Raw genomic sequence first — 27,379 nt, forward strand, 5'->3', positions numbered from 1 at the left:
AGCAGTAGAAAGAACATTTATTCACTCACAAGATTCAGAGACATTCACACATATGATAGACTTGTTAAATCAAGATTTCAAAACAGCAATAGTTGATCGAAATATCTATATTTACAGTGTCCTGGTTGATATGTCATACATACCACTGGACCTGAATGCAATATATGATAAATCACTGTTCAAAACATATCAATAGAAAACCGTGTTGCCATATGCACTGAATAATTCTGAAGACGAGTTCATGAACACACAATCCACAAACTTGAAACTTCCTCCGTGGTTGACATAATATTTCGTGCTTCATCGTGTTCTATTCAACTTTTTCACAAAAATACAAAAGTCCCTAGGCTTTTTTCATATTATCCCGATGTTCGTTTTACAATCCAAGAATACGATCAGCTCTCTCACACAAAGTGACACTGAGTTTTTGGTGAACAAGCGACACACGCACCGTGATATGACGCATATTCATACGCCTTCATAAATGTCGTTTTCGTTCATCTGATGCAACGTGAGAGTGCAGCGATGAGGGTTTGTGTATCCAAGCGATGTGGTAAAGTGATACTGCAGCTTTGAGAACTCATAGAAAATATTCCTTTGTGCTGACGCAAGTAACAGCTCCAATAGTACTAAATCCGAATACAGAATACAAACATCACTTCGAATGGAAGTCTATCACATACATCACACCATTCCACTGCAAGCATTTGTCAAAGAGGCACACCTTTGGCTACCTGGCGACACATTTCACAACCATAGCAGCATCCCACTGATTCAAGAGAATGTCAAATTTGGCATCCTCACAACAGACACGTGGTGCGTGATCTGGATCCTGATTGGATGTCCTTACTTCTCCACCAGCCTGGTAGCATAAATGGCGAACTTCAGACCTCGGCTAAAAGAAAACAAGACACAAATTTTACTTTATGTGAACACCCGGTGCCGTTACGATTTGCTCGTAATTCACAATCACACCAGTAACACATATAACGATTTTCAGACTCAGTCTAAAAGCAAACAAAAACATGTTTCCGTATTCGTATTCCGTACACACAGCGTCATCACTATTTGATGGCGATTTGTGAGTGAGTGAATGAGTTTAGTTTTACGCTGTTTTTAGTTTTTACGCTAATATTCCAGCAAAATCCAGTACAAATGTTGGGAATCGAACGTCTTTGGCGTGACGAGCGAATGCTTTAACCACTTGGCTACCCATCCGCCCCTGGTGTCAATTAATAATCACACTATTAGCATACTGACAAGATAGATCTGAAACAAACAAAAACATGTTCTACTTTTTTTTTTAGACTAGTACCATCACTATTTGATGGTGACCCACAAAAACACCTTATGATACAGTCAGATTCATGCAATGGACCTTTGCTTTTAGCAGACATTTATTAGAATAAATATGAGACAAAAATGCCTCAGAGAATTTTATTTACGTGATTTGTGAAAAATATACTTTAGCTTAGCAATGTCGAACACGCTTAAACGATGGACACTATTGTATTTAACGAAAAAATTACTTGGAAGGAGATACACCTATACAGACTGCAACATAACCTTGTCCCTCCAAGTTATTAATAACCAGGGGCTCCTTCCACGAAGCAACCTTTACTAAAGGTAACCTTAACTTCCATTCTTTAACATTGCACTAAGATTACCTCAGTGACTTACGATCACCTTAGTGCTTCGTGAAAGGAGCCCCTGCTTGATAAAAGTGCTTAGGGTGTGCGTTCGAATCCCGGATGGGACACAACCCAGCAAAAGGACTAGAATCTGTACTTTACTAAGAAAGTATCATCCCAAATGCAATGTGTAACATATGTTGCTTAGATTCACCTACACCGAAACGCCCAATTGAACGTTGAAATTATAAATGGCATACCATCTGTCCACTGATACTACCGTTCTTATACTGAATTCAACGTATCTTAAATAAGACGACTCCCTCTAAGGGTTTATCAAGAACTTTAGGTTAGCCTAGAGGATAAAGCGTTCGCTCATCCCGCCGAAGACCCGGGTTCGATTTCCAGCTAGGGTACAACATGTACTGCCAATTACGCGTGTCCCTTGATTATTGCTAAAAGGGTCGTACGACCATACTTACTCACTCACTTTAAATGTCTATAATTATTTTTGAGAATGACATACCCAACCGTACCAACCAAAGAATCAAACATTTGTTTTCTGTCAGAACAGATGTAATATTTATCGGATAAGAAACGGGCGTGTCATATGAAGTAGCTGTTTGCTTGCATGGATTTCTGTCGTCTGAAAATAGATCAATTGCATTATTTTATTCCCTCATCCTTTTTGTACCGACTCTTTCGTCAAGTGTTGTGTTACCGCTTTATTGAGCTTACAATTATAGCCTTATAAAGCTGATAGTTTGATCGATGGACACTCAACACCGATACCCATTCACCAAATAAACAATGAGTCACCACATTTCTTTTATTTGTCGTTTCATTTCACATTAGGAAAATAACTCATACCAACATTAATTAAAAAAAATTAAATAGAATACCCACCATGCAACGAAAACTGAATCCCAGTGCGACATCCACAGGAACTACAGCCACAGTCTCACTATTGTTACAGCATATCATCTCTGAGCACACTATTGTAAAGTCAGCATTATTTGTGGCATATCCAAGGATCCCATTGCAGCATCTGTCATTCACTGTAATATTCCTATTTGGCATCGCAGTTGTCTGAAAAACAAACATGAACACCGTAAGCATATGCCTTGTGGTAATAATGCATAATGCCGTTCGTAATACAATTACAAGTTATTTTTTAACTGTAGAACAAAATTTAAATAAATAGATTGTGTAACACAATGAACACATACAAACTGAATTACCACTAGAACAAAAACCATGAAAACAGAGTAATCAACATATTGGTAGTTTGTTTAAAGTAAAGCTATTTCGGGGGTGGTCTTCCATTGAAATGTCCAACTTGTATTCAGATGGTAAAGCCGCATCCCGGGCTAGAGCTTCCGCAGTGGCGTTGAACAATGATCAAAGAGGCAGGAAAGAGATACTTTGTAATCGTACGACTGGCAAAATCCCCTGAGGATGAAGTGTGCTATACCAGTTTGTGTCGCTCGCCACTACGACTATGCGGGGGTAAATATGAGGAGCTATGGGAAGCTTTAAAGGATTCTGTACGTAACCATGAGAATGACAGTTAAAGACCTTGGAACAAAATTTATGAGAGACCCGGGTTAAAGTTAATGCAATCGTGCTCTAAAACTATAAATGAACTGGGAATAGTCAAGGTGACGTTCTTTGCTCACGTTTCTATTTGCGATTGGACTCTTTTACTTCATGAGAATAGTGAGTGAGTTAGTTGGCTTTTACGCCGCTTTTTGCGCTATGCCAGCGTTATCAAAAGGTGTGTGTATCGGGACCAGAAATGGGCTTCACACATTGTATCCATGTGGGGAATCGAACCAGGCTGCATGTATCAAGCATGTCTATACTTGGACAACCAATGAGCTAAGACATCAGGGAACGCTGGCACCCAATCAGCCGGTCACACGTTGCAACCACACGATCGCTAAAATTGTTGGTAATTGGTAATTATAGACTCAATTACACATTATAACGACATTATCCCAATTAACGTCGCAGCGAAAACCCCAGGGGTTCCCAGATACTGTACACTTGGCATAGAGTTTCAGTATCATTAACACTTCCCGCGACGAATAGCTGCAAACATGCTGGTGCGGTTTTAAGCAATATGCACTCACTCTATAAAATGAATCATCATGATGAATATAATCTGAGACGTAATTGTCTTCATCTGATTATATACATCCGCAGTATTTCAATGCAGATCTTAGACGTTTAACGCCATAAAAGACACAACCTGGAAGTATTACCACGGTGAACACAATTTCCTGCCTCAAAGGGATGCAACTCAAGGTTATTTAGTTAAAGTTGTATGTCACATCGGCAGTATATCGTGACTATATCAAGTTATAGTTTCATAATAATTAAAGACACATTCTTAAACCCTGTCAACGAAGGACAGTAAAACAACTAGACTGACTGACTGACTGACTGAGTTTGGTTTTACGCCGCTTTTAGCAATATTCCAGCGTTATCAAAAGGTGTGTGTGTGTATCGGGGAGACCAGAAATGGGCTTCACACATTGTATCCATGTGGGGAATCGAACCAGGCTACATGTATCAGGCATGTTTATACTTGGACAACCAATGAGCTAAGACATCAGGGAACGCTGGCACCCAATCAGCCGGTCACACGTTGCAAACACACGATCGCTAAAAGTGTTGGTAATTGGTAATTATAGACTCAATTACACATTGTAACGACATTATCCCAATTAACGTCGCAGCGAAAACCCCAGGGGTTCCCAGATACTGTACACATGGCATAGAGTTTCAGTATTATTAACATTTCATCCCACATGGATCCCGCGACGAATAGCTGCAAACATGCTGGTGCGGCTTTAAGCAATATGCACTCACTTTATAAAATGAATCATGATGATGAATATAATCTGAGACGTAATTGTCTTCATCTGATTATATACATCCGCAGTATTTCAATGCAGATCTTAGACGTTTAACGCTATAAAAGACATATGCTGCTGACCAACCTGGAAGTATAACCACGGTGAACACAATTTCCTGCCTCAAAGGGATGCAACTCAAGGTTATTTAGTTAAAGTTGTAAGTCACATCGGCAGTATATCGTGACTATATCAAGTTATAGTTTCATAATAATTAAAGACACATTCTTAAACCCTGTCAACGAAGGACAGTAACACAACTAACTGACTGACTGACTGAGTTTGGTTTTACGCCGCTTTTACAATATCACGGCGGGGACACCAGAAATGGGCTTCACACATATCCCATGTGGGGATTCGAACCTGGTCTTCGGCGAGACGAGTAACGCTTTAACATCCCCAAAAACAACTATAGGGCCACAGATATCGATATGAAAAAAGTAAGAACATCTAAAACCTTTAACTACTATAGAAGACAAAACAATATAAAACGAGGCTATAGATTGCCAACAGTGAGTGAGTGAGTTCATATTTATTGTCACATCGGCAATATTTCAGCCATATCGTGACGAGAATAATTTATAATCACGTGACTATAGTTTAATGTGTGTGACACTGTGAGTGTACTTTAACTTGTTTTGAGTAGTACATAATATATATACTGGGAGAAAAAGCGTAAGGGATCGCATACAATTTCAGATTTCCTTCAAACAGACTTGATTCATTGTTTCCAGTTTAAATAAAGACAGTCAGTATCGAGTATGTCCCCACATGCTCTCGCAAGTGTCTGGCAACATCTCGGGGATACTTCCAGTCAAGTTAAGTAATTTAGATGTCAGTCTCAAAGTTAGATGCGATCCTTTAATTTACCTTATTATTTTCTTTCAGTATATATATTACATATGTGTGTGTGTGTGTGTGTGTGTGTGTGTGTGTGTGTGTGTATGTGTTGGTGTTGGTACATAAACAATGAAATTGGCAACTGACAAACCAACTCATGCTTTGTATATGAGATCTATATGCCGTGTGTTTGAGACATTCTTTTATCCCTGAGTATACAAAAACGTGCATTAAGCCAGCGTCACATTAAATTATGTCTGCATCTAAATTAAAGCCATTATATCACGTCGTTACTATCAGCGAACCAGTTCAATAGACATTCGCACAGTCAAGTCATCTTTGGTATGCAAATGTCGACATTTATCAAAGCTAAACGCCCTTAATACCAGCTAAACTACTTTTTCCAGTTAACTGGTTCATCTCAAGAGGCGACTTTTGTGAACCTCTCGCAAATCTCCCCAGGCCCAAGTAAATGAGATGAGAGCGGGTTGTGTCATTTGAGACCTGATGAAGCAAAATTGTGTTACACGATCTTCACCAGAGATGCACCATTCTGACCAGACAGCCAAAGGGACATTATTATAAATTTCAGAAAGAGAATTTATCGATTGATACGCGTGTATGCAGTTTCATGCCTCCGGCAGCCATGCCTGATATTCCTCTTTGACCCGTGAGACCTTACGGCGATATAAGGACCAACTCGGATCAATGGTAAACCATTGTAGGTATTTGCTTTGAGATTTGATGGCAACGGAATCATGACCAGACACATTTATATTGCGGTGATGCGTGGTTCTGATCATACTACAGGTCGCATCTTGGTAAGATTGGACTCCTCATATCCTTGGATACAATATGGAATTAAAACTTGGGCTGTGTTGATCATTACCATGTCGTACTCGCAAGATTAACTGTAGTCATATGGGGGAAATACTAGGCTTTACTTCTCTTGATTCGAAGACATATATATGTAAGCGCAACATGGTTGGGAGTTTCTGACTGTAGCTTGTATTTTGGGTGAGGTGAAATTAAGTAAGGTTAAACGTTTCATTCAAAGGCATTGCGCTTATGTAGCCATGTGCATATGTGAATCGGAATGTATGATGAAGTAATAATAATAGTCCATTTGTCATGCGCATTTCTCCATACGCAATGCATGCTCGAAGCGCCCGAACAATATGTGTATCACTATTACCCCGGATAACCCAAGTTGTCTGTTAGGCGCTAGAAGGTTAATAGTCACATGATTTTATCCCACTGGGTGCGCATTTTCTGCTGGAGGAAACGAGGCAACTAACTTGCCTAAGGTGAGACCAAATGTATCACATGTGCTTCATTGTGGGGCAGGACTGAATTCTAAGAAATTCTCAGGAATCAAGCAGCCAAACACCGTCACCAATCCGAGGACTTTTCTGCTGGAGGAAACGAGGCAATTAACTTGCCTAAGGTGAGACCAAATGTATCACGTGTGCTTCATTGTGGGGCAGGACTGAATTCCAAGAAATTCTCAGGAATCAAGCAGCCAAACACAGTCACCCATCCGAGGACTCTCCGCGCCCAACGTTGCTTAACTTCACCTGAGTTTTGGCCTTTGCACAGGACCACACGTCAATTTCCAACTCAATGAGACGCCATGCCGCAATATAGGGATGATACCCCTTTTAAATGCGGTATTCTGATTCCGAGAGGAATTGTCCCTGGTTTGCCCCCTTCATGTTGACACCAGGCAGGGAAACAACAATTACCGTTTGTTGACGTCTCACAACATGACGCTAAGAATCGACCTTCCTCACACAAGCTCTATTCATAAGACCTTAGGCGTGGATCTTGTAGTTTGAAATGCATTGATTGTACATCTAACGCACATTGTGTTGACAGGTATATTGATCAAAATACAGGATCCTGTTCCTCAGACCTTTCGCGATCGCAATTAAGACTTTTATGACAGTCGTCGCGCTGATGCCCTGCTAATGTTGGGTACATTAATGTATGTATGTCTATATTTCATTTTCCACTCTTCTATATTTTTTGAAGACTGAATATTATATATGTATCCACAATTCAATGTATATTTGTTCTGTTCATGAATAACGCATCGTGATCCGATGGACATGGGACATTGATTGACAGTAATGCATCTGTTGCACGACATGTTCATTGTGTTCACATGCGTCGTGACAACATGGAGTTCTGCTTTGTGTGATGTTACCCTTGCAGCTGGTTAAAACAAGACACGACCAAAACACACTGATTCCCAAATCTGATCTATCAAGTCAACGCATGTTGGTTTGGTTCTCTTGAATAATCCATCATAATGCGAAATCACATTCGCATGATGGTATGTTTGCTTCTGGTAAGAGGACGTTTTACATTCGTTGACAGTTACTTGGAATGTGACACGTGCAAAACGTATCGGTCAGAAATCAGGTGACGGTTCACAAATCAGGGGTGGGTGGGAAGTAGGGGTATTTAACCTGAGTGTCTGTTTCTGCCAGATTGATTCCTTACACTATGTGAGCTCCGACTCCGTCCCAGAGCATATATTGTCTACCAAAGAGCGTACCTTGTACAATACACGGCACCGTTGGCAGCTAGGGACGATGATGTAAATCGAAACCTTTTAGCACCCAAAGGAAAGATGTGGATGTAAAGTATGCACACTACTCAAAGAGACGAACAGGGTTATGCACGGTTACCATTCCCATCGGTGCCGTGTGAAGTCTTGCGTTTTATTTGTTGCTTTGGCAAGGAAGATGTAGGAGTAGTAGAAGAAGAAAAAATACGAAGAATTTAATGTCAAAGATGGCCGGGAATTTGAACTGAGTCTGCAGACTGTGCACTGAAATCCGGACACCCTTGAATATCCAGGTTAGAGTAGATCTTCAGTAACCAATGCAAGTCGTAAAAGGTGACACACTGGATCGGCTCTTTAGGCCGGGCGTCTTGTTTGATGCATGTGATCGTTTCACATCTGCGTTGAACGACGGTCAATATGCCGATCTCTGGATTGATACAGCTGGAACATTTCTGAGTGTGGCGTTAAACGAACAACCAAACAAATATACCACGGTATCCTACAGCGGGTTCCTTTACAACCTACAAAACAATTTACATGAATGGGATTTTTTTGTCACAATTATTGCATACAGGAATTTTTCATGTCAAACATTTCAGCTGAGTGATGATGACGGTCTTCAAATAAGTTTCGAGTTTTTACTTGTCGACATATTAGAGGAGATATGAGCAAGGAACTTCTGGTATCGCGTTGCTCATATCAGGCCTGACAGCCGCAAGACGTTACAGCACGAGATGGTAGGCATATTGTGTAACGGTTTAAGTGAGGAAACTTGATTTTCTACTCTTATAACAATGCTCACAGATTGCTTTCTCCAAGCTCATTTAAGATCAAAGTATGGAGGGATTTGCACACACTTCATAAGGATTCTTGAATCCCTATTGGACAAGCACCGTTACTTCCAACAACTGTCTGGCGCTAGCCTTGTGCCTGTATGGCACTAAGGGCCTCAAGGGTATAACACTTGAAAGCCGCCCGTCGGCAATGCAATAAAGACCGTCGAATCTAAATGCAGTTACATGGAGTTCAATAGATATATATCTGGGTCGGGTCTCGAAGGGTGAGTTTTGAAACTGAGATGACATAACAATAATTATAAAACGTTCAGTTGCTGGTGATCGTTGGCGAGATACGCATATAAATTCGTCATATCTCCATGGCAACATGAAATGCACACTATCGTTGTTTAACTTGTACTCTTGTATCTTGATCTGTCTAAATGGACTGTGTATAATTCAAAATCAATTTAGTAATGATTCTGATTCACATGGGTGGTGTTACATTCACGAAATGATTGAAATTACAGCGATACGTTTACACAGCGTGTTGGGTCGCTTATTAATAAATAATATACACCCAGTGAGCATGAAATCGGCTTTGATAACGACATGCGTTATGAAACAGACCTAGCAATTTATCACTTGAAGATTCCAAGCGTATTTATATGTGAACCCTTTAACTTGTGGTTCTATTCTTGATATCAACTGTTCTATTGACACTGTTTGTCTTAAGATGGTGTTATATTGTCGTGTGTCAAGAGGCAATCCCATTTTCCTGCGAGGAAGAATCATAATTTCACCTGTAGTATTATGGATATATACACCATTGCAGAAACAAGAAAGAGTGCATGAGTGAGTGAGTTTGACCGAACGCCGTTTTTTAACAGTATTTCAGCTGTAACACAGGAGTTGAGTTCGAAAGCCCCGAGTGTCGCATGTCTTATATGATCACGAAAAACCACGGATAAACTTGGGAACATAATCAGAATCGGGAGTTCGACTTCACCAGTGCTCTAGTTCGTTGTTTAATGCCGCACTCAGCAATATTCCACCTATATGACGGCGGTCTGTAAATAATTGAGTCTGGACCCGACAATCCATCAGCAGGAGCATCTATTTGCGCAAATGGGATACGATGACATGTGTCAACCAAGTCAGCGAGCCTGACCACCCGATCCCGTTCGTCCACTCTTACGACAAGCATGGCTAAATCTTACCAGGATCTCCACGGGTACATAGGGCACCAGCTTTTGGACGTAAATCACTCACACAAAATGAAGACTACGAAAACATACAGAGTAGAAATATATTGACATAATCAGGGCAAGTCAGGAAAACACGATATTCAAACCCAGGTACTGCGAAATAACAGGTCATAAGGTACCCAGAATGCGCTACATGGAAACGAACCCACGAATATATTCTTTAACATTTTATCCGGAAACCAGACCTGATTCATGTTTGAATGTTTTAGTCTATTGCGGTCTATCCAAATCCATGAATATATTATAAGCAAATGTTACCACCAGGGACCATAGTAAAAGGACGGCCCGCCACTATTCTATCGCGAACCAGTTGAGCTCACACCCTTTTACAGTACCGTCAAGTCTGAAGGAAATAACTGTCATGACCTGTGGTGAGTCCCAAGGGACTTCGCGAATTGACACGTGCAGCGCTCTTCCGTAATTGTCGTGACAGGCGAAAATTGTCTAAGGTTATTTTCTTCATTGTTATTGCTGAAGGCTAGACAGGAATGCAATAAGATCATAGTTTACAGTTTTAGAACTATATTGATTTACATCGTGGTTGGCAAGGCATGCTCCTCTGCGGCTCATGTTTGTTAGACCTTGACCTTCACGAAATATAGTGGTGCATACAGATGATGATGAGGTTGGCGTAAAACCAGTCATGTCTGCACAGTCGTGATCACTCTTCGTTCCCTGCATCAATGATGCAGTGAGCTCACAATGAGCAAATTGATATATGGTAACAATCATATTACGCCGATGTTAGGGACTCGCAATTAAGATATATCTTTCAAATATCCATTCCTGTCTTTGACATGGTAACACCTATCACGATGCACGCGAGATGCAGTTCGCACTGTCTCATGACATTTACAGATGCGATGTGGCGGTTCTGTCACACCTCTTGCGATAATTCGATTTATCGAGTGAGGGACTCAGTTGAGGATAATTCCACACTGAACAGAGTTACATCGTGTCGTGTGGTATGAAACTCATTTTTCATCAGTGAAAAATGTCGCATGCAGGTGTGTAGGTCTGACGTGCCACACATTTATTCGAGGCAACCTGGATTTCCAAACCAATTCGAAACACTTCCTGTCTTCCGCCTCTGGGTTCATCACTGCAGATAACACCATTTCTCACGTCTGGTTTGTATTTTGATCTCTTCATTAAGATTCAGCGACAACCAACTTTACACACCCATTCTTTCGGACAATCGGTTTTCTGTATATTTTCACTATATATATTTATTCTGAACTCGAAGTTAAAAACAATTCAGTGCAACACTGTCTTACATATCGGGGTGGTGGGCTTGCCAATTGGTTAAAGCGTTGGCTCGTCACGCTGAAGACCCGGGTTCGAAACCCCACATGGGTACAATGTGTGAAGCCCATTTCTGGTGTCCCCCGCCGTGATGTTGCTGGAATATTGCTAAAAGCGGCGTAAAACCAAACTCAGTCAGTCAGTCAGTCAGTCAGTCTTACATATCGCAAGCTGCATGTGTTTATGGACCACAATAAAAAATCAATGATACCAGGTGTTTGCGAATAGGAGAGTGTACCTTTCACTATCACAAACACACGCAAACTGAATTCAAGGTGTCATCTGAACAAGCACAGAACATACCAAATGTACATTTCAAACAAGGTAACTTCATCCAACCTCATCTTAGCCATTGGTGTCAAATGTTCCTCTTCTCGTCTTCCATTAACCAATACTTAATTTCACCAATGCCTTGGATACATCGGCCCTTACCTAGCAACCCATGAGCAAGAAATCATATGACGCTCTTTGAAATCCTCTCGATCGCATGTCACTCGCTGTGAAATATGGATACCAAATTATAATGATGGACCTGCTAGAATACTGGAGATGCACCCGTCAAGCACGGCATGAAAGCATGTGTAATGTTGGATGTCGCACTGAATCTTAATGAAGAGATCAACATATGAAATAGATGTGACCGTTTCACTGTTTGCTCTCATTTCGAGTTCTGGTATATGAAACGGTGTTGGGAATGGCTATTTGAAGGTAAATCCTTCATACAAATTTCTGTTTTGAACATTTTCTCTGTAACTTATACTTAATTATGTGGTGTTTACAAAAAGAAGTGATGCTCACTTACTGGAAATGATTCAAGGCTTGTCACATAAAAACGCCAGAGTTTGGATGACAACCACCTTTCACAGCATGCGTATTATCCAATTTTGATTTCCCTGTCAGTGCATTCTACCAATACTAGTATGCAACTCTTAAAGGACATCAAGATATGTGTCTCATGATATCGAAACATATTGTCTCCTGCCTCGTATGCATTCATTTCCATTGCTCGTGTCGATATATGCATACGATATCATTTTTTAGAGTTTTAACGCATATAGGAGTGAAAGAATTGGTCTGATAGTGCAATGTATCACGTCATATCCTCGATGAGGATTCGGTTTATCTAACAAAAATATAAAAAAATAAGACAAACTGCTATTTCTAGTTGTGGATAAATGTTGGCTCGTCAAGCAAAATACCCGGATTCGATTCTTCATTTCATAATACATGAAAATCCCATTTTGGTGAATCATGTCGTATTTTGGTTGGAATAGTACCGCAAACACTAGCGCACACATTTACTTCACAAACTGCTATCAGAGAACCTTTCTCCAGACGTTAGGGTGCCACGGTCTAGTGACCGTCTTCGATCGTTAGGTCTAGACTTGGTAATATGGTGCATTAGGTGAAATGTTCCCGACTGTAACGTGTCTCGACTGGAGAAGGATCCTATATACTAATCTGAATAAAAGTACGCTATGCCTACCCTCAGAATAACACCTCAACATTGTTATCATTTGATTCCCGTGAGGTAAAACGGGTCATGTAAGCTTCTCGGCCTAGTTCACGACAAAATGTCTCTCTGTACTGGTTTCTCAATACTGAACTGCACAATACACTAGGAATATCAAAAACAAGCCAAAACCATTCTGCTCCTTGAGGGTAAATCGATATCCACTGACAGGGTTAAACGACCATGAATCCTGAGAGAATCTTTAATGAACGCATCAAAGAAACATAACATTTACTACGCTTTTTGTATGCTGTACTTAGCTTATGACAACGCTTTGCTTGTTCAGCGTTGACTTTCTATGGTCTAATCAGTTTACGTCAGTTGAGCATCACCCATCGGTAATTACAAGGCAGGGAAAATATGTTGCGAAGACGTATGCCAATTAATAATCCGTTCAGAAATAAAATGCAAGAATTATTGAATCTACAAATTCCGTTTGGTTGCAGACAGCATTGTCAGCATTCCCTAATTTCAAGGGAGTAATTGGATTTATGCCAGTCGCCATGACTCACAACGTAAAAGCAAATTGTTTAAGTTGACAAATAATTACATTAGCAAAATTGTTATGTGATTTAACCATACACTTCCTACACAGTCCTATATAATTCATCTCTGCAGACGGTTATTGAAAGCGAGTTGTTAAATCAAGTATTAACATAACGTTTCTGTCCCTGCTGTGAAAATAGCATCTCCTCTGGTGTTGTGAATTTCTGATTCCATTAGTGAAACCTATTAAGCTTAATGGGAGACCGCTGTATGCAAAGCAAATCGTTATAATTAACTCTCTTGTGGTTGTGGTCATACAAACACTTCACAAACAAGGCTTGATGATACAATGGGTGAAGTGTTTGACATTGAGATGCAGGGATTCGAACGCTCTCATTTTTTTCTTATCTCAGAATTACATCAGAGTTTTTTCAAGATATTTTTTACCCTTTATAACTGGCATAAGAAAAAGAGAACATTTCGAAATTGTCACTGACTTTACATTTTCGTTAAATATATATGAACATTTAAGCTTATATTTCCAAACGGCATTTGGTTCAGAGGATATTCAAGGCCCGCTTTTCTCTTGTATTGTCTTTATATATTGAATTGTATTATATTATATTGACTTAGCTAAACCGACCATACTGTTTGGTCCATTCCTGCTCTTAACACTACTGAACATACATATACCCTTATATGTATCTTTGGTTATTACAACGAATGTTTATTACAACGAATCGTTTTGGGCGTGCCTTTGTGGGCCACCAGTAGCTACAACAACAGGTTAGTAAACGTTTGTCTACTTTTAACTTTCAACAGAAACCAGGCACTCTCCAGAATAGATGAAAACTATCGTCATCCTTAGATGATCCTAGCAAAGCACAGGTTCTTCATGGCTTTTAAGAGAAAAAGAGTGGAGATGTATTTACAAAGACAGTAGTTCGGTTATATCTAAGGTATGGGTCAATGCAATATGTTCCATACAATATTTACAAATCCAAACCAAATAGAAAAATACAACTTACGACGTGTTATATGATCAGCTGATCATAATGTATGTTATTTGAGCGAAATAGCAATGTCCACAATACAAAATGTATTGATTGATGTTTTGCCAGTTATAACCATAATGGAAACTTCGTAGACCTTTTTTCGAAAAAGACAGACTGGCATTTATATTACGTATTCTCGCAATATGACAGTTGTTTCAGTGAGATGGCCATCTTTGTATTGACATATAATGTAAAACCTTGGGCGTGTATCATGTTTCTTAAGCTTTACTTGATCAGACACATAGTCTCAGAAACGACATGGCTTGAAAACAATGGTAAATTGGTAAATATTCTCAGAAAGTATATATATATATTACTACAACATTCGTGTTCTCATGATCACACGTTGCCATGTATAAATCTTCCACGCCATACCTTATACCAAAAGAATCTTTAACGGTATAACACTGTTTCATCTTATATGCGCGTGCATTGATTGTGTTATCAATAATTTGATTGTCAGCAACATATTGATCCTTGCCGACGTTTGGCATACAAGCTGGAGTAGGTGGAAATACATCACCGCTATAACATTACTTCACCTGTCGACGTTACGTCCCTGCTAACAGTCATGCTCAAGAAATCCTCATCTCAATACACATGAACATACATGTAATATGCACACGTTTCGTTAGTAGCTAATTGAACTTCATATTTGTAATGTGACTGACTGTGACTTGCCATAGAATTCCAATACATTTTAAAGTACACTTTGAAATGACATCACGTTTGCAGCTAAAGTTCAATTTTCGATTGCGCAACACACGGACTGTTGGCCAAGATGTCGCTAAACAGGAATGAGTGAATATGGCATAATGATGTGTAATAGCAATATTCAGCGATGTAGGCGCGGTAGGAAGTAAACGTGGATGTTACGCATTGCATCAACCTTATGATCGGAAAGCAGGAATTTAATGCGCTAGGCTACCATACCTAACCAAAATTTATGCTTGCCATCATCTTCAGCTTAAGTATAGGGCAGAATAATTAACAACCCTTACTCAAATAACTATTTTATGATCCACCTCATGTTTGTCACCGTCTAGGATTCCCCAGACGAATAAATGCAGAGTGACTGCTCCTTTCAATACACGTTTGTATGGACGTATATTGACCGCAAAATGTTTCAGTCAAGCAACAATGTCATGGTGTGAGTGTTACCCCATCGAGGTTTATATTGGCGTCAGAGACATGTTTCAACAGCAAAGAAAGATGGACAGCACTTCCAGAATCTTTTCAGCCTTCTCAGACTTTAGTCGAAGAAGATATTATAAAATGTGAGAGTAATTCCTTATCCTCCAGTTACACTCTCTCTATAATACCATTCCTGGAAGAAACCTTTAGCTTGATGAACAAGCAGTGACAGGGGATTCAAGTCATTGGTACGAGTGTTGTTTGTTCTTCTGGGGATATGTTTGGGAACTTTACATGTGAGAATTCATGCTCTTTGTGCGTGCCAAATTGGAGTCTAGTGATTTGCAAACTACCAGGACTATTCCGGCCAGACAGGAGAATATAACGTTTACTGGTTGTCCTTATGAGAACCGTTAGCATCATTTGGACATATCGACCAATGGTAAGAAATATCTGACCCGTCAGATGACCGCCAATGATGACAGCCCTGGTGTTCTCCAGACAAGTATTAAATGAAAGTCCCATAGCTCTATCTTGGGGCAATATGGGAACATCTATCATGGAGAGGAATCGTGCTGAAAATGCAATACCAAGTATTACATGGAAGGCGAGACCGCCTGCGATGTCGAAATTCATGCTTGTTTTCCGTATGAATGAAACGAAGTAAAGATTACAAGTCTAGCACATGTTTAGTGTCGCCATGTTTGACAAGATCACAGTCGGAAAACAGAGTAAGCGATATAATAATCGATCCTTTTTTTCGCCAGTGTGGTAGTCACTGGTGGAACCGCGAAGATATACTCAGTCTCCAGTAAGACATTGTCGTAAGGAACTTATATGACCTGTTTTGCTTTGTCAGTTTATTTTTCAAACAAATAAAAGTTTGAGATGATTTGTTTACACACAAGTTAAATAATTTGAAAAGTACATGGTGCACAAACCAGAACAGACATCCTTTACAACGCTGTCAATGGAATATCATGGAATGTGCATGTTTGGCGCCAAGAGTATGAACATGAATAGATGGAGATTGTTGTTGTTTAAGGCATATATCACAATGCCAGGATTATCGGCTGCGAGTTATTGGTTGACCCTGATGGAGGTTTCGAACAGCCATATTGCCAGAACATTCGGCTATAGAAGGCAGACCATCATCAAACGAATGAGACTTTCAGCTGGCAAGACATCAGACGGTTCCAGAACTAGAAGAACGAGAAGGACCAACCCGCTAGGAGCAACCGGATGCTCACAGTGATGCCGTCAGCATCAACCCCGTTGGCATCAGTGATGAGACAACTGCTTGCTGTGGGCATACGGGCGTATGGTCCATTTCGGGGGATGTAATGAACACGTCAAGATCGACTGATCATCTTCATGTTGCAAAGAACACGATGCCCTGGAAAGCCGCAACTGTTCCAACGTTGGCATCAGCAAGGGCACAGCGATGAGACAACTGCTTGCTGTGAACATCCGGGCCTATGGACCATTTGCCATTAAAACGTCAACATTGACTGAATCGTGTTCGTTAGGCGAAGAACACGAGGCCCTGGAAAGCCGCAACTTGGTGCGATATCTGTTGAGTTTTGGCAACATATACTACGCAATGTTTGTGACCAGTAAGTCAATATCCAATACTCCTTCCTAAATCGCTGGAAATCGATCCCAATGGCACTAGTGTGTATTTTCCTTTGTACACCAGAAAGTGTGCAGTGGTTGTCCTGGCACAAAATGTGCTATGGTTCAGAAGCAGTAATTGGCTTTAAAGAAATAGAAGTGATTCGTGTTATCCATTGTGGAACAGGCTTTTAATTGTGGTTCAGTGTTTCTGTTAAAATTACTTTGAGACCAGTGTGGTGCTAGTTAATATACTTACAATGGGTGTAAGACCTATCTGGAAGCATATAGAACATCTGGATATATCTAAAGAAGTCTGGCCCTATATAGTCAAAATAGCGCCAGCTATATATGGCAGATTTTACACACACATATATATATATATTTTTAATTGTTTTATCATTGTATTTGTACTGCCATTGAATTTGATTTACACTGCCAATTCCTTTGAAGTGATATGTATTGATTTGTTAACTTAGTTTTAGAACACATACATACATACATACATACAAACAAACAAACAGTTGTATACCCCCTATATAATTGTTTTATCCAGTACAACTGCTCAAAGGCGCTGTATTCCCCTCGATCATTGGATGTCCATCACAACGGCACATCGTATTTTCAATCTCAACTCCCTGGGGATCATACAACTCTTGCTGCCTACTAGGCGCACAGAGTTAATGTGGCTTTCCCATCCTTACGAGGTACCCATTCACAGCTGGGTGGACTGGGACACATAGTCACAGTACTTTGTCCAAGTTTACTGCACGTTGCTGTACCCGCAACTAGGTGTTTGCACGTATTCATGTGGCCACCATCTGGTCATCTACCAACGGATTCGTGGGTTCTTTTAAGTGCACAGGGTTGTGACAACACTGAAAGAGTCTGCACACAAAGTTGACTCCAAGTTTTTTTACACCCGGCCACAGGTGGGCTCGATTCCGGCACCTCCAAGCTCGCTGGATTACTAGCCTGACGCCTTAGACAGCTCGCCCACTGCGCAGTTGTTATTTATACCACATATCTTTGATGTTTGTTGGTTTAACACCAAATTTCGTTTGCGGTTCACTTCTTGTTTTACCTTGGAGATCGACCGGTAAGAAATGTATGTCTTGAAGCAATAAACACTTACTCTGCCTTTCAAATTAATCCCAGACCCCCGAGAATATGAAGTGGGCGTCTCCAAATGGGATATTATGTATATTTCTGCTTTACAGCTGGGATATGCCTAGCCACGAATGTTAGCATTAATCTTTGTAGAACCATCTCGTTAACATTATTACGCTTCTACTAAACCAGGCATCGTCGAGCACACAAAACACAAAACATGCACCTACTGCATTGTACACACAACCTTTGAGAACATTCAATGACTGTGGGTTCCCAAGGGAATCTGGGTAATCTTTGACATATCCAGCAGAAAGATTGATTCACCGCTTTTCATTAACGTTGGTCGCTAGGGAATATACCTGGTCGGATTCACTAGCATCAGATGAGCAAATATAATTATCCTCTGTGCATGTACAACATTGTTCCCGGAAAGTAGCTTGTATAGAAAATTGAAAAGGAAAATTGAAACTGGGGAGGTAACAACTGAACCAGAGTTCTGTCTATTGCCCGACTGAATCAATGATAACAAAATGCGTTTTAAATGTTACTAATCAATACAAAGAGAAAGTGTTTTTCTACCAAGCAATATGATTTAACGCCGAAAGAACTGCGGACCGTGCGTTTTGATCGGAGTTGTAAATCAACGTCGGCTGGGGGAAAACTATAAATCAAGTGAAGATTTTAAATGATTGTTTTTGCAGTAGTTCAATCATGTGGTATGCTGCACTTTGCAGATGTTGTCTTTCGCTGCGAAATATTTACTGGAGGTGACCTAACTCACCCCGTGAACAGTCACTAACTTCTATAATTAGTTCTGTCAAAACCATCCTACAGCAAAATAACTAGATCCATAAATATAAAAAGTGTCACTTGCGCGGAAGAGCATCAAAGAAGAAGAAGAATATCTAATTTGTAATGCACGACAAACTTCATACATCTTTAACCTGATATTTCCTTATTCGTTGAACCCGTCATCAGGGTTACTGAAATATTCATACACAAACTGAATGAGTCTTTGTTTTTGTCCATAGACAAATGATGCTTTCAGTGAGATTGCCTGCATAGACTATTTATTCTATCACACACGGAAAACAAAACGCTGGAACAAAAACAGTCTAAGTACAATGAACGTATGAGAGCAGTTTACCAGTTTAAAAAAGACCAATATGAAACGTTGTCGTTGATAATACTCTTATTATGATTTGTAATGGATCATGAGGTTATCAGAGGTCCCAATATACATGCCTATACCTTTCGGGCCCAAATATGTCTGGAGTTATGGTATAGTGTTCCTTAGCGTGTATACATCTTTCAGAAGGCTTTCGAAATAATACTTGCGATTGAATGTTGTTTGACTACGCAGTCAGCAATATTCTGTGTGTGCCACGTGTACGCCATTGACTGGAAGCAGGAGCATATATCATGAAACCCTGCCTGACTGCACATTCTATTCTCTTTGTTGTCTCCGCCTACAAGAATACAATTCTGTCCCAGAGTCCGCACTGGGCGCCCAAGACACACCAGATCGTAGACGTAACCAATCCTTGGTGAGAGTAGCAAACTAAGAACCAGGCGAGTATGGGATCCCAACCAGCAATAAGAGGGCCATGTCAGAGGGAGTACTTCAACGTAGACCACCTTCAGCCACACTGACCAATGCGGATTATTCATAAGGACGTGTTATAGCGTATGTTTAAATCTGGAACACATATTAGGGCAACACCAAAAGAGCTAATGCAAAATAGATTCAAGAAACTATGATCGTCAGGCATTTAAATAAAGCCCGTACGTGTGAAAAGCGTGTGTTAATAATATGCCTTTTGCGTAAACTAACACTAAGTGATTATATGTGCATTTCTCTCCTGACTTTGTCCAAGTCCATGCTGAGTAGGATGCAATGTTTGACGAGTGTTTTGCACTAAAATCCGGTGCTTTTGCCTTTCATACTGTATCCGAATTGAACTGAAATGATATTATATATCACTATTGGTTGGCAAAACGACGTGTACACGGGAGAATTAATTCCTACAACAAATGGGAAACCGGTACAAGCATCACATGAAGATGTGAGCTCTGATTATATACAAGTGAGTTAATATTTAGCATCACATGGGCAACATTTCAGCAATATGGTGGCGAGGTTTTATACAAACAAAACGTTCAAGCCAACCTTGGCCAATTACGTAATGAATCTACAAAGACTAATGTGTTTGAAGTCATAATTATCAATCTGAAGATGTCAGATATCAACGACAAACGTCGAGTGATTATCCTCTGTGGCTTGTTTCAACGATTATCATCAATTTCAATCGAAATGTTGAATTGACGCCATTCTCTCCAATGAGACTTAAGGGATTCCTCTACTCCATTCTGAGACAAATCACCGTCCATTTGAACTATGTCCTCGCGTGATGCCCAAGATGAAGCGCTAACTAGATATTATTTCTGTTAAACTGATGGAGCGCTTGCATGACCTGTTGTTCTAATCTCTAAAAACTAAACGTTCATGGTGCTGAAAAATATGTTCAGGTAACTGTAGCAGAAGCTAAGGCATCGTTGAAATAGCGAGAAAGATGTCCAAATACTAATGAAAGGCCTAACAAACATGAAGGCTCAAAGTATTAAATTTCGACTGATGTGACTTCATATGTGACCCAGTGACGTGATGGTTTCATCTGCATCTCTTTTGTTATCTCGTGTCTATATTTTAGAAAGCATTTATTGATAAAATCTTTCAAATGTTCAACTGCCATAAAGAGTAATTTGGGTTTCCAAACCGTATATAATGTGTAGATAGTAGTGTTGCTCTCACTGTTCTATAATGTACTACAATAATTTGTACCAGTGTCAAATAATGCTTCATATTACCAGTAGTCAGAAGAAATTTCTTGTTGACAGATTCAAGAAGCTTTGTCATATCTAACGTTGTTCCATAGTCAACCGTCGCCCTGCTAACTATCAAAACACACTATGTGTTAGTATTCCTGTGATGTACAGAAAGGAAATCGATAGCTGCAAGAACAAGACAGTAAAACCCGGTGGGTTTTTTTAATTCAAAAACCAAAAAAACCTTTTAGATGCCTGCAATTGTGTGCCAAGGCACAGTACAATGTCATTATGACACACCTACAATCTACATATCTGAAAACAGCCCAAAGAGAGCAGGACGAATAACGCAAACCATGCCCACGAAAAGTACGTTTATGATATCGATTTCTTCAATCTCGGTTTCTATTCCCAATTGTCTCTCACAAATAACCACTTTATAAATCGATTCTTAGCACATTACACGAAAAAAGGGAACCAAATATCACCTCTACTCCGTCTTTACAAGGATGGCTTTGAGGCAGCGGCAATGAAAAAGTGAAAATTACACGCATGCATGTATGCATGTACGAGGCCGATTATTATTTCTACTATTGAACCCAAAACGTGGAGGACGGATAGGAGTTTCAGTGATCTTCTACTGGATGTGCGGTTGAAACCCAGAAACTCGTTGGTTTAACTAATTTCACTACCAGATGTTGATACACCGTGATATAACCGTAACAAAGTAAGAAGATGCCTTGAACGTTATACAACAATAAATATACTATAGTGCGTCTTTCAGATGTCTAATAGATGACATGATTCCAGCTTCCTTCAGTTGTTTGCCAAATGTGGTTTTAATACACACATAACACAATATACATAAAACGTACTGTCTTACTATCCCCAGTAACTTAGCCCACTTGAACTTCAAATACATATGATGCTAGTTCATTGACCAGTCCAGTAACCAAGACCATAGAATCACGATTAAGGTTCAGTCCTTCTTCCACGTTTGTGTACTGCGTTAACGTTACATCGAGCTATATTCAAGGTATGTATCTGTAAATAATCGAGTCTCGACCAGCAATCCAAGGATTGACGTCATGCGCATGTCCCTACGTTGACATGTTTTAGGTTTTTTGTGTAACGCCGCATTCAGCAATATTCCAGCTATATGGCAGCAGTCTGTAAATAATCGAGTCTGGACCAGACAATACAGTAATCAACAGGATGAGCATCGACCTACGCAGTTGGGATGAGATGACATGTGTCAACCAAGTCAGCGAGGCAGACCACCCAATCCCGTTAGTCGCCTCTTACGACAAACATGGGATCTTAAGTGTATGTTGTATATCTCTTAAAGCACTGTGACAGAAAACATCTTTAAAGAAATATATTATCTTCGAGGGAGAAAATATGGGGGTTAATATTTTTCATTCGATGCCCTAGGGCAAAATATCACTTTGTCATGGTGACGTGACGTCATGAACAGTGTTATGACGTCATGCTTCTCCCATGACGTTGCGTTCTACATGCGGCGACGGCGGGTAGCCAGCCTATGTTTGAGTGTACATTTGGGTTTATTTTACTCAATTTGATGACTTCGGTAATAAACAGAATATCATATTCGTGCCTATATCATACTATGTTTACGACACTCGTGCCTAAATATCGGTATATCCCTCGCTATCGCTCGGGAAACACTAACATTTATACACTCGTGTCGTAAACATAGTATGACATGGGCACTCATATAATATCCTCCATATACTATCATGAATGAAAACACATACCGTTCGTGGTTCTTACACTCATTGGGGACCCACAACATGATACTCTGACACAGGAAGCCTAGGATATATTGTCCCTAAAGCTCAGGTTTTATTACGGAAGAATTGATCGTTCCCTGAACGTGGAGATCTTCTTAAAAACATAATTTGAGCTAAATAAATGTAAACTCATTCTTTCACAGAAAAGAAATGTGAGCACCAAATGAAAAGAAATATCCTGTCGCAAACAGAAATCCCAGGCCCTGCCAGAATAGTAAATAGTCGTTTCCTTATACAAGCATTGGTGGTTGTGATAAACCTGGGAAAGATCAGGACACCCACACTTACTGCTCTGGTCGTCTAGTGGCCTTGCGAACTTGAGGAAACAAATTGAACCATGGGCTGTCACACTGATCTGTTCAAAGGGTCACTATGTTCCATTATCCGTCAGATTCAGAACCATTTACTCAACAAAGGTCTATGTATTATATCATTTCATATGCTTTCATGTGCTCAGAATCGGCGAAATAGAAAGGATAATTCAAAGCCAAAGGAAATGTAGGTAAATGTTCATGTATAACACATTCCATTACCGATACAAAGAGCATTTCAACTTTCATAATCATTATCAATGCCTGCAGCTGAACGATTTATATCATAATCTCGTGTTTATGAACGACTGCCAATGGGGCCAGAGTATCCTGACCAAATTTGGAACCAAATAACAAATATCCTTGTGATTTACTTTGAAAAATAAACTTGCACTAAGCCACACAGCACTGCGAGCAAGCTATCAACAGTATCTTGCATAAGTAACAATTGTCTCAGTGGTAAACATTTACATGGCGTTTCTTCTGAGCAGATTCGCTTTTACAAACAAGTTAATACTAATGGTGGACGTCTGTTTCGTTTGTGAGTTCGAACCAGTTTTGTCTTTGCAAACAACGTCATAATGTAAGACTGGTCTATTGGTGGTGACGTTGACTTTATAAGTCACGGCGAACGGTCTAAGGTCATACCAGAACGCTACTCTTACTATTGAAACACAGTCTCCTTCTGCTTATGTTGAATTAGGCTCTGACATAGCTGTAGGTCTCACATATCTGAAGTTTGGTGCAAATGTCTTGCAAAGACAACATGGTGCCAATGGGACTTGATGCAGTTGCTTGATACTAACATATCATAATCGTATCAAAATATTCCATATGCCAACATAGCATGATTCTGATATTTACACCTTCCTTCGACAATTGATGCCTGCAAAAGTTTGCACAGGTGACCATATGTATAAAATACAAAATTAAACATAAAGCATAACCTTAAAATTTGATATAAATATATCACGGTATTTAAAAGCAAGTAAAACGGATTATTCAGGGCTGTAAGTACAAATACAGTCTTCTAGCTTTTCACAATTAAGACTTAAATCAGTTGTTTACTCGGCAAATGATGGGTTTTATACCTGGAATGATAATCAACCCCTACATAATAACGAATACAATGTTATTACAGCAGAATATTCATGGTGATACACGTCTACGTTTCCAGCATCATTTCAGTGAATTATTTACTTTCAAACTGTATATCCACAATCAAAACCATGAAATAATATAACTTGTACAAATATATCGTGAACGGTTGATAATAAAAACAATTGACGATGTTGAAAATAACATCCCTGACAGAACCTCATCAGCCACAGGACGACATTGGCAAGATAAGAAAATAAGGGACATTAAATGCTAGCGACCACTTAAGAAAGGTGCTATAAATGGTTAGAATTCGATTAGCACCAAAGTTAATGATAGTGGCATTTGGGAGATTGATGTCCCTTGCCTGCGTAACTACAAATTGAAGCAAAGTAAGAACCACACTTTATAACTTACGACATCGATGCCATTAATCCAGGGGAGCAGCAACACAACCCATAGGAAGGATGATAACAGAATGCTTGGCCAGATCTGGATCTTAAAATGTCTCCAGATCTTTGCGGGATTTGCCATGTCTTCAGCCGACCTTTTGGCAAATGTTTCCACCGCGTCCTTGTCACCTTAATCCGAGTGTCGCAACAAAAGATGCCAATATCCCTCTCGGCTCCCATAAATACATGTTTTACAAAAAATAGGAGAAGATTTGAAAGTTTTCGGAAGGGGTAAATCCCCTTTGCCCCCTAAATGGACCAGGGCTTCACCAGACCAACCATTCCTCTTGCTATATTGCCTACATTAAGAGACGAGCGCTGTTCTTTCAGTAGAGCCGTAGTTCCACGTGCCCTTGGTTATGGTTATCAGCTAGGAGATGCAAAACGTTATGTAGAATGTTCTGTCCTCCGACGTCCTGCGGGGAAATTTTTCCCCACTCTCTCCTTCCCAGCTTTCCTTGGACCTGATGCGACAGCGATCAATTCTGAATCGAGCCCATGGGCGCACGTTGATGGTTTGATCTCAACATCGTGTAATTAAAAACATTGGACGACGCAGGGTTTCATTGGACGGCCAAGGGAAATTTCCTCTGGGATAGCTTAAACAAACCCTGCAGAACGGGAAACGATGCCATTAACACCGTGGCTTCGTCGACACGAAAATTTGTTAATGCATCCCTCGCCTCAATCGCACGATATTGTGAAACTTGTTCCTCTGCGTAAAGGTTCCTTCTGTTCCATTTACTATCACAGTTTCGCAAGTGTCCGTTATTCCACGGAACTTGGAAAGAAGATGTACCTCAAACCCTCGAAAGTGTTTTCAATCCATTTGTCAGAAGTTTTCCTTCTCACTCTCTTCTGCCACTGTCTGATTTTATTAGCGAGTCGTCTGCCTCTTGGAAGTGGCGTTTCCCTCTGCAAATGGTTGTCTCTGACACGACACCGCCGTTACTTGCAAACGTCAGGCGTCAAACCAGGCCAGCAGGTTGTACCGGTGGCATCGTCAACTGGAAAACACAGAGCCTCTCCACGACACAGCATGATCATAGATCGCGCATGTAATTGATTTACTCTCCGGCTAAATCCTTGCGCGCTCCGTTCACCGTCCCTCAGCATTAAATGCGAAGAAAAGTTGACTCGTGGAATTATTGCAGAGCAAGAGCTAACTGGCTATTGATACGATAATGGCTTGGCAGTGTCGGTGTAAATGTTTGGTGCGGAGAATGGACCTTGAGGCATTAGCGGAGCTATCGCAGTGTAATCTCTGAAAAAAGCCATGAAGCAGAGATCGAGGCAGGAGTTACGTCGGAACATTACCGATTTTCAAATTAAACGAGCAAAGGATGCGTTAAACTAGCCACGTTTTCTTAGTGATAGCTCACACAGCCGTGACAGACAGCAGATTTGGTGCCTGACATTGTTCCCCTGCATAACCTCTCATCTGGTGTCGCCTAAATAAAGAAGAAAAAAGTTGATTTGACAGTTCCTCGAAAATCACATATCACGCCACATCTGTCAGCAACATTATAAATCAGTCAAGACCTCAAATTTATCTATTTTTGAAATACGCTCTTAATTCGTCCCAGAAGGATTGATATGGGGAAGTTTAATGCTTTAATGTTCCCTGATGTTTTATGGCATTGATGACATTGATTTCGGAAGATATGCACTTGATGCATGCAATGGCCATTTGCGAAAATCCAATACCATTGTGAGTGACATGCAACATGATTTCGGTCATATCAGTGCCTGGGTCTGCGGAATTGCGCTAATAAAACTCAAATGACTCTGGTCGTAAGCATTTAAAACATCACTAAATGTTGAACTAACATGACACATCTACAAGCAGGATCGCAATCAGGGTTTCGAGTGTGCGGTCGGCAGATCCCGGAAGCAGAAGAACTTAACTTTGGTTACCTACACTATTTGTGCTTCTCTCAAAAGTCTAGCTCGTTGAGTTGGTGTCTGAGTTCATTCACTAATTTAAAGCCAACATTGAAGGTATTTTGATACAATTCGTTCTGAAACGTAGTATAAATGAACACTGGATTTGTTCTACTAAACACAATGTCTAAACGCCCATTAACGGTGTGAGATCCCGCAAATTGTCAGCCTTTGGCGCATATGTTATTGGGAGAAGCATATGCAAGGTATGCAGGGTCTTTTATACATGACCATTTTGTTTTCATACATTTTATTTTAACAGTACTTTTGGGATGTTATGTAATACATTAAGCTCTGTTCAAACTTTATGGCGGCAGTCTGTATGAGTCTAGACAAGGCAATACAATGACTGACATAATGAACATCGTTTTATACATTTGATATACGTTTACATTAATTGAATAATCCAATTCCGTTAGTCGCCTCTTACGACGTACGTGGGTAGAAGAAGTACCTTCACAGCTATACCAGTGAACTAAAAAGTCATATGTCATTTTGCCAGTAGAAATAAACACTAAGAACGTGTTGAAAGAAAAGATTTAAATGCTGGACTATGAACTTTAAAAAGATACTTACTTGAATTCCGTGTTTTTCGACCAGGGCTTGGTGTGTTAAGGTGATGTATGACCTCGGTCTGGAGAGACGCGGCGTATATTTATTTCATTACTGAACGTGTCAACTACTCCAAACGATGGTTGTAGTC

The 27,379-nt window shown here is 40.1% G+C and overlaps 1 protein-coding gene across 1 annotated transcript; it reads right to left on the minus strand.

Annotated features, from left to right (window-relative positions):
• On the minus strand, positions 1-27,379 carry LOC124274146. Its single transcript, XM_046709471.1, has 4 exons — positions 27,253-27,379; positions 24,698-26,183; positions 2,538-2,720; positions 1-895 (listed from the first exon to the last, which is right to left on the minus strand). The coding sequence occupies exons 2-4, from the start codon at positions 24,812-24,814 to the stop codon at positions 731-733; spliced, it is 465 nt and encodes a 154-aa protein (XP_046565427.1). The 5' UTR covers positions 24,815-26,183; positions 27,253-27,379; the 3' UTR covers positions 1-730.

This window comes from Haliotis rubra, unplaced genomic scaffold, assembly GCF_003918875.1.
Source record: "Haliotis rubra isolate DU_JTF1 unplaced genomic scaffold, ASM391887v1 Scf188, whole genome shotgun sequence".
Classification (NCBI taxonomy): domain Eukaryota; kingdom Metazoa; phylum Mollusca; class Gastropoda; order Lepetellida; family Haliotidae; genus Haliotis; species Haliotis rubra.